The 12,110-nt window shown below is 38.0% G+C and overlaps 2 protein-coding genes across 2 annotated transcripts in view; one reads left to right on the top strand and one right to left on the bottom strand.

The window, feature by feature from the left end:
- Positions 1-6,425: 6,425 nt before the first annotated feature.
- LOC113670889 (G protein-coupled receptor GRL101-like) overlaps positions 6,426-12,110 on the bottom strand; it is an 8,195-nt gene continuing 2,510 nt past the window's right edge. The window contains exons 2-9 of the mRNA XM_089191471.1: positions 10,202-11,207; positions 9,558-9,648; positions 8,756-8,830; positions 8,168-8,215; positions 7,485-7,538; positions 7,110-7,166; positions 6,788-6,865; positions 6,426-6,508 (exon numbers count right to left, since the gene is read on the bottom strand). Coding sequence (XP_089047597.1) covers positions 6,426-6,508; positions 6,788-6,865; positions 7,110-7,166; positions 7,485-7,538; positions 8,168-8,215; positions 8,756-8,830; positions 9,558-9,648; positions 10,202-11,207 — 1,492 coding nt within the window. The remainder of the gene's footprint in view (positions 6,509-6,787; positions 6,866-7,109; positions 7,167-7,484; positions 7,539-8,167; positions 8,216-8,755; positions 8,831-9,557; positions 9,649-10,201; positions 11,208-12,110) is intronic.
- Positions 11,596-12,110, top strand: part of LOC149049762 (uncharacterized) — a 1,561-nt gene continuing 1,046 nt past the window's right edge. Inside the window, exon 1 of the mRNA XM_089195269.1 lies at positions 11,596-11,833. Within this exon, the coding sequence (XP_089051395.1) occupies positions 11,720-11,833 (114 nt within the window). The 5' untranslated portion in view covers positions 11,596-11,719. The remainder of the gene's footprint in view (positions 11,834-12,110) is intronic.

Raw genomic sequence — 12,110 nt, 5'->3', positions numbered from 1 at the left:
ACTCCCAGAAGTGATGAACATGTAACCTCTCAATCAGATCTTGGGAGTTAGAGGGTTAACAGTAGAAGTTCAGCGGATGGTTTTATACCTTGGAGTAACAACTGATCATTTAGTGTGATCCTCAGGTGACTTCTTTTTGTTAATTATGTTATTTTATCTCCAGGTTTACGAAAAACTGGCTGAGATTTTGACACGATGGGGTACGTGTGTAGAAAATGAATTGACCTTCGTTCATGCTTTAAGCTATTGACCACTTTACTGATATTGAATCATCAGTGCATCCGATCTTTCAACTGACCTTAACCGTACTACTGTACTCGTGCACGTTGTGGTCATTACACATTACATAAGAATTTTTAAATTTAAAATTAGTAGCCGAATCCTTCCGTACTTCTAAACTGCATTGGCATGCGGCGTCGAAAGCTAACGAAGTAGGAGGCAATGAGGATAGGGTTAAATTCATCATCTGTTTTTATTTCAGAGATGCCTCGCACCCAGACGGAGCTTGAAGACATCTTTTCATTTAAGATGTACCCTTTCCAGTTTGTGAACTTCTATTCGTCACTCTTTTATATTGCTTTTTTTAAAATCAGGTGAGTTTATGTCATGAGTAATCTAATGGCAACAATGGGAAAAAAGTTACTTAGAGTTTTCCTAAGAAAGAAAACTCAAAATCGTAGACATTTTCGATTGTCTGGGATGACTGACGACAAATCGGTTAAATCGAGAGCGCTTTTTTTTTACTGACGCAACCCAGATTTTTGCGATGATCCGCGATTACTGAAGGTTAATGAAAACTCCTATTTTGAACTGTCGTTAGTTTTAATTTGCTACCATTCCTTGGCTTCTGTAGCCTCGAGTCCCAAATGAAGTGGTGTCTGTTCTATTTTTCGCCAACCATCTGACAATCGGAATGTCTACGATTTCAAGTTTCATTAATTAGAAAACTCTGGAATCATCCAGAAATATTGAAATCACCGACTATCCGGGATTTTTCCCGCCAGCCTTAAGTGTCATTGTTTTTCTCACGATTTAGGCTCTTCGAATGACATGCAGATCGTGATCTTCCCTCACCCATTTGCTGTTGCACGGTTCTGCTGTTGTCTTGTTTCTTTGTGATGCTGTGTTGTGATACTGACGATCAAAAACAACAACAGGAGAGCCGTGTTACAGCGAATCTTCGAAACGCGCTAACCTGTTGAGAAACAGCCCACCAAGTAAAAACATCTTCAGAAAAATAGTTTTACATAATTACTAGTAGGAACTTTTATCTATTTACATAGAAGCGTTAAACACATTAAAAATTGTTTGGCATCACAGCGGTAGAATGAACGTATTGAATCATATTTTGAGAATATTTTCAACTGACAATTATAAGTTATCTGTTTAGGGCGAGACAGATTTTTTATGCATAATTTTAAAAATGGTACTGAACAGACCTACGGGGACAACAATTTTCGTCCCTCTGGAAGAAAGAACTGCGCTGACAAAAAAAAATGTTTGTTTTCAGCCCTGGAAGGCCAGCAGAATTTAACAGGATATTTGGTTTTTGACAAGAAGAGGTAAGAAAAAGTATTCGATGTGTAAAGTTTTTTTTTTTTTTTGTGACAGTTTAGGGTATTTAAAGCTGCATTGGGTTAATCAGACGGTACTGTCGTCAAAAATTTGCGAGAAAAGGAAGGAAAGATCGTCTTTAGACATTGTTTGTAATTGAAGTAAATAATGTTTTTCGCCTTTGGTCCCATTAGTTGGACCAGTTTAAAAAGGACGCGTTTGATTGGAATTTATATCGTAAGGGTGTATGTGATGTTCGTTAAATTTGAAAATGCAAGGTTTGCCGACTTGGAAATAGTTGCTTTAACAATTTGAATCTTATTTTTGACTTTTTTACCTCCTTTGGACAATATTAGTTCATTTCAATCAGAAAATAGAAAGTAAAATAAGGCATAAAAGTAACTGAAAATATCTTTCAAACATAGAGCAGTTGTAAAGGAGAATTCTGAGTTCATTTTTATGTTGTTCTGGCAGTGTAATCCGGCAGGTTGTTTATTTGAGCTCTTGGTTCAGCTGGCAGTTATCATGGTTGGAAAGCAGATCTTCAATAATTTTATTGAAATAATCGTCCCGTAAGTAGCCCGTAAAGAGATGAGGTACATTTTTAACGTTCCCGCTTTTTGAGACTTCGTTGGACTTAAGGCAAGTTTTAGAAAATAACACATTTATGGACATTTACGTATTCTAATGTAATAACAGTTTACTGTTAACTAGGAGTATTTACGTTCTGCTCGATATACTTAAACTGTTTTGCAATACGACATACATATAGGTGTAATAGCTTATTGGAGAAGCACATTTATAGCGTAAGCGAAACACTGGCATAGTAATCAGAAAACCGGAATCGCTGAAAAAAAAAATCAGGGAATGTATTTGTATAGGTAATCACATGATTTCGAGTGCAATTTGGAATAAATAAGCACGAGTAAATTTTTCAAAGACTAACAAAATTGCACGAGCCCGTAGGGCGAGTGCAATTTGTGGTCTTTGAAAAAACTAACAAGAGCTTATTTATTCCAAATTGGACGAGAAAAATCATGGGATTACGTGTTAATAATAGACATGAAAAAATACGCGATGGCTTATCATAATTAAGCAGAAGCAAAGCGCGCGCATCAAGAGCAAAAATAATTTATTCAAACCGTGCGTTCGGTCAAAACAACAATGTACGATCAAAACAATAATATGCGATGATATCTTTACATCTTTAAGGCGCAAAAAAGTGCAAAGTCCGGCTAAACAGTTCAAGGAATTGTTCAGTCTGTCCGAATCACTTTCGATGAAATGGAATCGTCGTTTTCGAGGTTTAACCATGTTTGTTTTTAATTTCGGCGTTGGATCGCTCGAGCAAAGTGTTAAGCAAGGTCGGCTTGTAATTTTTGATTTCCTTGGCAATTCCCTTCTCTAAAAACCACTTTTTCCAGACCGAAACCAAAAACAGTGCTTTTTACAGTGTTTTGGTTGTCTGAGCTGTTTTCAGCTGCGGTGGCGAAAGAAAACCTACTTAAAAAGCAGGCCATTGTTTCGCTCGCAAATTTTCAAATTTTGTTGCGACATCGAAGGCTCTCATTCATTAATTTGTCAAAGCTTGCTGGACGCTTGGTGACACTATTGTAAGAATCATAAGTCATCCATTATAACTCAAGTTTTAAAGGTCTTGTGTGCTTGCATTTTAGATTCCGAGGGTATTATGAACGACCAAAAATTACAATACTCAACACGACCCTTCCAAATCCGAATGCTTACAAGTTCTCGACAGCCTATTGGCATATTTTGGCGGCCAAGCTGTTTTTTGTGGTTGCCTTTCTGGTGAGTTTGTGTCCACTTTTAATTGTGGAACGCTCGTTATGATGCACCTGATGGGATACTGAGAATCAGAGTATTTTCCTACAAATAGAATTGTTGGTGGAGATTACTGCGGTAATGTTGTAAAAAGAAGATTCCACCCTATCTGTGTTCCTCTCTGTTTCTTAGTTGATCCTTGTAGCAGTTCTGTGAAACATTTAAAATTGACCAACCAAAAAAAACGGTTCAGTTGAAGAAACTTACCTACCATCTAATATTTCTTCTTGTGTTTGGCTGATCATCTTATTATTTTGTGCAGCACATCGTGTTCGGTATGACGGCAATCTTGGCTTGGATTATCCCCGATGTTCCGAAGGAAGTTGATAATCAAGTCAAGAGAGAGAACTTTCTTGCCCGCGAAGCCTTACGGTAAGCAGATCAACAAGATTCTGTCTCTCCAGTCCCTAGGGAAAATTCGCGCGGCCAGGATGAAATGTTGTGAAATGTTGCAGAATGTCGTGTTTTGACAGAAGTTATCTCGTAGTCAACGAGTATCGGTATAGGTAGTTAAATCTGATAATACCACCGTCGCATATTTTGAATAATTTCTTGTGGTAAACGTAAGGCAAAGTTCGAAAATCTTTACCAAAAGCCAGTGCTTTTCACAAGCTGCGTGTCATAGCTCGCTGACCCATACGATTGATAGTCTTCATTTATAAACTCAGTTTAATCTTTCTAATAGCAAATGGTCAGTACGTGTCTGTTTTAGATAGAATAAAGGGGGTACGTCTCTAAAGAAACTGTGGTGCTGCGTTGGAGGGAGAGTATAGCAGGTAATTTACTATTAACAACTAAGTTGAAAACGTAAATTGGCCACCGTAAAGAGTAAAAAGCTGACGTTTCGAGCGTTAGTCCTTCGTCAGAGCAATGGCGAAGGGCTAACGCTCGAAAAATTCTGACGAACTGACTGAAGGGCTAACGCTCGAAACGTCAGCTTTTTTACTCTTTACGGTGGCCAATTTACGTTTTCAACTCAGTTGTTAACACTAAATTACCTGTTTTACATAGATCAGCTTTCTACTTAAATAGTGTAAAACTTTATAGTAAGACTAACACCGTACAAGATTAATAATTTGTATTCATAGTTGGTTTGTGTGGTGACTTTATATGCGAGTAAAGTAACGTGAAATTGCCGTAGGGAACGAACTACTTTTCTTTTGATTGTCAGGTTCGTTTCTTTAGCCTCAACTGAAAGACCTCGAGAATTTAGGACACTTGCTAATACAAAGCTTTTCTATTCCTTCATTACTTATCACACCTTATGTTTACCGGCATTGAGTGGCTTTAAGAGAATATCAGGTCTTTGGTTGCTTGAGATATAATATTTATTTTTCCAATGAAGCCATCCAAATACGTTGATGCCGTGCTAAGGTAAAGGAGTAAGAACAGATCCATCTAGGACTTGTTTGTAACAGTAGTCAAAATAAACTGCTAGGCAATACAGACTTTGTAACAGTAATCAAAATAAACTGCTAGGCAATACAGACGCCTGCGTAGCTCATGATTTTGTCACTCCGTTTTCCTACGGCGATTGCATTTTCTGTTTGTTTGAGTCACAACATAAAACGCCAACGGGCCAGACGTTAGCGTTATTGATATGCGAAATCTAGTGGGGGATCATATCAATTCGTTTCCACCTTAGTTTTAAAACTAAGGTTTTAAAACTAAGTTCCTTGGATTCGTCGATGCCTGAATTAAGAGAAAATGAAAGTTAAAGGGTGTATGGACTCCTGTAGAGGGGCTAGTAATGGCGGGATTAATCGACTAAAAAACCTTAAAGACAGAGCTGAGTGGGTAAGGAGGGAGTTTCTCTCATAGAACTCCATGGGTTGTCTCGGGGTATCTTAAGGTGGGCACGAGACTTGCAGGGGTCAATGGAAATAGCAAAGCAGCTTTGCACTTTCGTCTCATCAATGTACTTCTGATTTAGTAGGATACGTTGGTTAATTCTCAGTAAACCTTTTTTTTTTTTTTTTAATTCATACAGACTTGATGTAAATTGGAGAAGAGCAAAGTACTGTTATTATCACGCCTGAGCTTAACAATTATTCCATGTGCCAATTCTAGATTGCCAGTTACTTTTACTTAATTTTTTTATTTTTTTAGTTTTTTGGTTGATTGATTTTTGTTGTTGGTTTTTTATGCGTTTTACAGTGTTAAGTCTGATAATCCGTCCCGCTCTCAAGGTATTACCGAAACTTTCTTCACTTTTTCCATGAAAGGGAAGTCGCATTCGGTCGAATATAAATCTTAGGCCACCCCTTATGTTCCGACAGACGGTCCACAAATAAACTCCTTACTTCTGCTTCTACCTCATTGCAAATCAGATGGTAGTGGGTTGTCTCTATCACTTTTCGCAAAGTAACAAGTCATCTCTAGAAGGCAAAATAACTTAAACTCTCTCGACGGTTTTATTGATAATCATGTGGTTTAACAGCGTTGCTTACTTAATCACGATTACAATCTCATTGTCCATACATCTTTAAGCCTCTCTGTTGTTTGTTTGTCACAAACGTTTTCACCTTGTTTCAGGAATGTATGTTACTTTTCCAGAGACGGCTTCTAATCGGTGCTACAAAATTGTTCTAAAACCTGATCTTTTTTTCATTGTAAGCAAAAGCAATACATGAAATTTTATTTGACGAGAGAGAAGATTAAAATAGACCAGTATAATGAAACTCGGAAACATGCAAGAAAAAGGACCTCAACCGTCTCCTACCAACATATTGTGTATACATGTTGCAAATGCTAAATGCTATCGTAACTTCTGAGTAAAACAAGAGATAAATACGTGTCTAGGTATCTTTGTATTCAGCGAGTGACTTTTTTTTTCCAATTTTACCGAACTAGTTCACCGTAGTCTTTACGATCTCGTGGAGTAACTGAACTTTTTTTTCTGTATAGTTTTGCTGTCTTTTCTCGCTATCTGCTTATTCCAGCTCGAAACTACAAATCTAAGTGCTACATAGAACATATATAATTATATTTTAGTTAAGTCACTGCCTGTGTCATATCAAGTAGTTTTACTACTCTGGTTTAGCTGGGACGTTCTTGGTCTCATCATCCTCACCCATTGTGTCTCGGTATTCTTTAGCTTCCTCAAATGTTTCTTTACAGAGAGCAGATGGTTCATCTGGAGCGATCTTACGTTCCTCTTCTTGTTCTTCTTCTTCTTCTTCTTCCTTTTATTCTTCTTCTTCTTCTTCTTCTTCTTCTTCTTCTTCTTCTTCTTCCTTTTCTTCTTCTTCTTCTTCTTCCTTTTCTTTTTCTTCTTCTTTCTCTTTTTCTTCTCTCTTGTTGTCTTTGTGTTCATTAGCTTCTTCGCTGGTTTCCTTCAAAGGAGTTGGTGGTTTGGTTTCAAATTCAACGGCCTCTTTTTCTTCTTCACCCTCAAAGGAAGTTGATGGTTGTTCTGTGGAAGCTGCCTGTTGTCCTTCCTTGTCCTGTTCAGAATCCTGCTTTTGTTCTGATTTGAAACAGAAGGAAACAAAACCTAGATATTTGTTAATCGGTAAGTTGATTGATAAGTCAATCGGTAAGACAATTGGTTAATTTGGTATTGAAAACGTAATTTGGAGTTGAAAAAATATGAGTGGTTGAACTAAAAAACTACAAAGGTGGCTTTGGCGTAAATTAAAAAGACAAAAATTAAGAAGTGGTGATGACTTATGAACCGCTTTAAAACTGATTTGGTACAATGAAAACTTTACCTTGTCCATAAGTCATAGTTTGGACTGCATTATCTCGTGGTCCTTTGTATGGATGAACTGAAATGGGAAAAAAAACAGATTAAGATTAATTTTCTCGTTAGCAATCAATGTATTAGCTCCGAATGAAAATATTGATGACATTAAGATTTCATTTCCATGACAGAGATGAACAAAGTGAGCATCCAAGAACCTCTTTCTTTGGAAAAATGATGACCCCTCAGATCTTTTCTTGATAGAAGTCTCAGCGCAATGCTGTCGGGGTCCTCTCAGGTTCGTTTCGTTTAACTCTCTATAGGTTTTCCCACTTATAGTTACTATTTTCTGAAAGAGCATTCAAGGCTGTCCTTTGATACAGACTCTCAGAGAACGACTCACCTTCCACAACAACCATTTGCAAATTTCCTCCGTTGCCCTCATCTTCGTCTTTTTCTGCTTGAACAACAAAATGGTATCAAATTATCCAACAGAAATATTCTTAAATGTTCACAGTACATTATCCCTTATCCAACGCTAGTTGAAAAAAAATATATTCACGATCGAGTGTGACATGTGTCACAATAAGCAGTCTAACAAAAATAAAATTTCTTTAAAAAAGCACCTTCTCCCCCAATCAACAAATGTACTTCTTCTTCTTGTGCTGCAAATATCGAACACAACAAATAAGTGACATCTACTTCAGGATAACAGTTAAACTTTGTGTGTTTATTTCATAACTGTTCCAACACATTTAAGTTAGGCTAAAGTAAAGTCAAATTCATTCTCTACCCTATTGGCCCACGAGGCGGCGAAGTTGTTCCGGGTTGCCTTTGAATGCAACAATCATTCTGATTCATCGCAGGTCACCCGCCTTTCCCGCCTTCTTACAATATTCGTCGAGTTTTGTTAATTAAAAAAGCCAAAAAAAATTGTGAATTACGACAAAAAAAGTAAACTGATCAACAGACAAAACCTTTTTGGGAACTCCACGTTAAAAGATCAAATGAGGCATATCCATCTTTTTAATCTAAGGACTTCATTGCGATAATAAAGACAATGTTGGGTCTTGTTTGTTGTAATACCTGCTTCAGCCGGCAGCACGTGTTCTTCCTCATTAACTTGGCCTGCACCTAACAGAAAATGAATCAGTTGTTTCTATTTCTTTATTGCTTTTGCAACTCATTAATGGGAGTTCTTCTTCAAGTTCTTCCAATATCGTTAAGGAAAAAACAGATAAAGGTGTTACCACCTAGTTTGAGTTGGTTACCAGTGGTTTCGTACCGGCTCACGGTCGTTTCATACCCGATCGATTCGTATCCAGTCAGTTGAGTTGTTTAGTACCCAGCTCGGCCGTTTCGTACCAATACTAATAAAGTATACTGTTAATGTCAAGTATGTTTAAAGTGAGGTCTCTTATTTTAAATAGCGATACAACCTGTGCAAAACAAGTTTTGTTAATGCGGCATCCATTCTTACTAGACGACCACCAAAGGTATATTGAATAAATAAATAAAGCTATAAAGAAAATTAAAGAATAAAAAGTTTTCTTTTTGGTCCTTCATCCATTATTTTGACATAAATCAGCTTCCTAACTAATGTATCTTGTATTCATAGATTATTCTTTTTGGTTTGTCGGGATAAATGCCAAAGATCAATTTAACAGAAGTTACCTTGCTCTGGATCTGCTTGTCCAAGTTGCACCATTTCCACCATTTCTAACATTCCATCGTCTCCCTGTTCCTGATCTACCGTGACCAATCAACATACATGTACAATAAATATTCATATTTATACATGTATACGTGTAAACGTATATATATATGTATGCTTATACAATCTAACATGCTGTGAATACTCTAAAAGTGACCTTGGATAATTTCTTATTATATTTACTGAGCTTTTCCATTGATGCGATAATGTGATAAATAATGGCAACTGAACTGAGTGGAGTACAATTTGGGTTGAAATCATACGTGTGATTTCAAAATCAACCGAGCGCATAGCGCGAGTTCGATTTGAAATCACAAGTATGATTTAGACCAAAATTGCACGGCACAAGGTTCAATTACCACTTTATTACATCCATTTTGAAAAACAAGAGTTTTGGAAAGAAAGGTTGCAAAATTTGCCACATGACACTCTTCGTCTTTCATTTTCCTGCAATTAGATTGGTTACTTTATACAAGCCTTGAAGTCTGATTGGTTGTTTTGTTTTCAGCGTAGCCTCCTCATTGGCCGGGAAAATGATGCGATTTAAAGCAAGAAATGGTGCACCAATCAGAGCTAATCAAATTACAAGGACCACCAGTGATTTCAAAATGGATGTAATCAAGTTTCTAATTCCATTAATTGCACTGAGCCATATTATTTTCAGGCAAACTGATATGAACTTTTTTTTTCTTATCACAAAAATATGATACCTTCCACCTATGTAGTGACTTAACAGTGACTAAAGAAAATGGTAAACCTTACCTTGATGATCTTGTTGTTTTTTACAGCAAGAGAAAAAGCTGCGCACATGGTTCATCAAAATTCGCAGTTTAGGTCGCAATATGCCCTGCACCTATTAGGGAAATGAAAAGTGAATATTTCATTAAATCTGTATAAATTAAGATAGAATATGACAGAGAGTTTACAAATGTAACTTTCATAAACAGTGATAAAGCTTATCATACAATTTAAACACAAGGAGAGCCGATTGCTAGAATAAGCCTGTTAAGTTGCATGGCCATTTATCGAGTTCTGATATTTTCCAAATGCCTCAACATGAACTATGAGAAACTGTTCAAGTAGCTTTCAGAAATTTCATGTGCAGATATTTGTAATAATATTTTTCAAGGAGCGGGAAATTTTTGTGTGAAACAAATCATTTTGAAATTCAATGTCACAGCCGTGTTCATTTGCAGTCGCAACATTTGATAAGCTACCTACTTCTTTCTTTTATGAAAAAATTCTTCCACTGAACGATAATTCCACGATAAGGTTTTTTCCTAGGAAGCCTACGAAGTATATCTTTCGTTACCACTTTTAAGCATTCTGCGAGAATACGTAATTAACGCATAAACACGGTGGAGTAATACGTCATTGCACTTTACTAATTTACGTCCCTGACATACCTGAGGAGTTGATAGGGTGTAGATAATTGGATTCAAGGCTGAGTTAATTGGCAGCACAAACACGGCGATCCAGGCAGGAAGATCTCCTCGGGGACTGTAATCTTTTTCAACCAAAGACCTGATGCCCATGACTATTATCGGCATCCAACAGGCGCAATCTGTGAGGATGATAAAGAAGACTCTTTTGGCCAATGCTCTCTCCCTTCTGGAACTTGCGTTATTCTTTCTTGCCTGCACCTCTCGTCGGGTTCCCTCCCTTGCAAGCTGACGGCTGGAGCGATAACTTTTAAGGAAAATTGCGACATAGGCCACCGTCATGAACAGGAAGAGGAGGAAGTTTAACCCGACAAAGATAGCGATGGAGAACTCCCAACCAGCTGGAAACCTGTTGGACAGTTGCAGTGGGAGGCACACAACGGAACGTCCGTAGTAGGCAGGGCGCTCTAGGGCGTCATAAAAGTAGCCAATGCCACTGAGGGGAAGGAATGCGATGACAAAACTAAGGACCCATATAATCGCGCACAGAATGTGTGTCTTCCTGCGAGTCAGCCCTCTACCATGGTACGGGAAAACGATGTTCTTCAGCCTGTCAGCAGAGATGAGCGCCAGTACCATTACAGACACCTCACTGGACAGCACTGAGATCGCACCTGTAGCCTGACACGACAAACCGGATCGCCACTGGAAGTCATGCAGATAGTAACTTCCTGACCATAACAGGTCTTTGGCACCTAAGGTGACCAAGTAAACGCCCATCAAGCAATCCCCAACTGCTAAGTGCATTAACATGATAAGCTGGACTATGTTTCTCTCTTTAAAGATCAGACGCCATACAATTACGAACACAGCACCAAGCAGAGAAAGGATTCCGATTGCCCAGATACTTTTACGTGGGGCTGAGTCGCGAAACATGCTCTCGCAACTGGCGAAGCTGTCGTCGTATAAAGAGGTACATTGGGCGTCTTCTTTTGTCAGATGACAACACATAAGACTGGTGTCCACTATCCTATAATCCATAATGTAGAGGGCAAATACAGTGAGGATAAAAACACAAAAGATATGTTGTCACTCACACTGAAAGGTCATGATCAAAATATGGGGTATAATTTATTTTCCAGGTTGCTGTTGGCTCAATCTAGGGATAGTAAATCGAATGGTATTTGAGGCACCAAACTTTCTGCTGATTTTGAAGGTAAGTGAGGTAGGCTGCGATTATATGGGGCCTCAAAAAAGGAAAAAAGGAAACCATATAATTGCAAAAGATTGTAACTTCAACAACAATCTCTATATAGCTACAAGTTTTCAGTAGGTTAAACTGAACTAAACCAGCTAAATATTTGCGGAGTCGGTATTGCAGGAAACTTGAAACATAATATAATATAATGTTGTACGTTTCACCATAGTTAGTAGAAGAGACTGGTTATGAAAGTCGGCAATCTTCAAAGCGCGAAACAATAGGGCCGCTTCTGATGTTGAACGTACCTGTCACGTGATCGCGACGGTGCACAACTTTCAAAGATGGCGGATGCAGGAGACGACTTATTCTTGTTCGGCGATGATTTTGAGGCAATTTTAGACCTTCTTGACGAAGATGAGGCACTACAGGAACAATTTTCAACTGTTGCTAGTGAAGTAAGTGCCAATTATATAAACATTCACCCGTACTTAGTCTGTTTCCAAAGGAATTACGGAGTTGTACGCGACTGTGCTGTCACGCCAGCCAAAAAACAGTAAATAAAACATTGATCCGACAGTTTCGATGATTCTTTTCCCTCTATACTCTAGCAATTTCATAAAAAATGCGTTCACTTTCTTTTAAAGCTTTAGCAGAAGTGCTCTGGATGCTTTAGGTGCTGAATTTGCCCGATTATACTTTGTTTTGAGAAGACTTCACGGGGCATGCAACGAC

Source organism: Pocillopora damicornis, chromosome 2, assembly GCF_964200805.1.
Source record: "Pocillopora damicornis chromosome 2, jaPocDami1.2, whole genome shotgun sequence".
NCBI lineage: Eukaryota > Metazoa > Cnidaria > Anthozoa > Scleractinia > Pocilloporidae > Pocillopora > Pocillopora damicornis.
The sequence above is the reverse complement of the archived record's forward strand: the minus strand, read 5'-3'. Positions and strand labels throughout refer to the sequence as shown.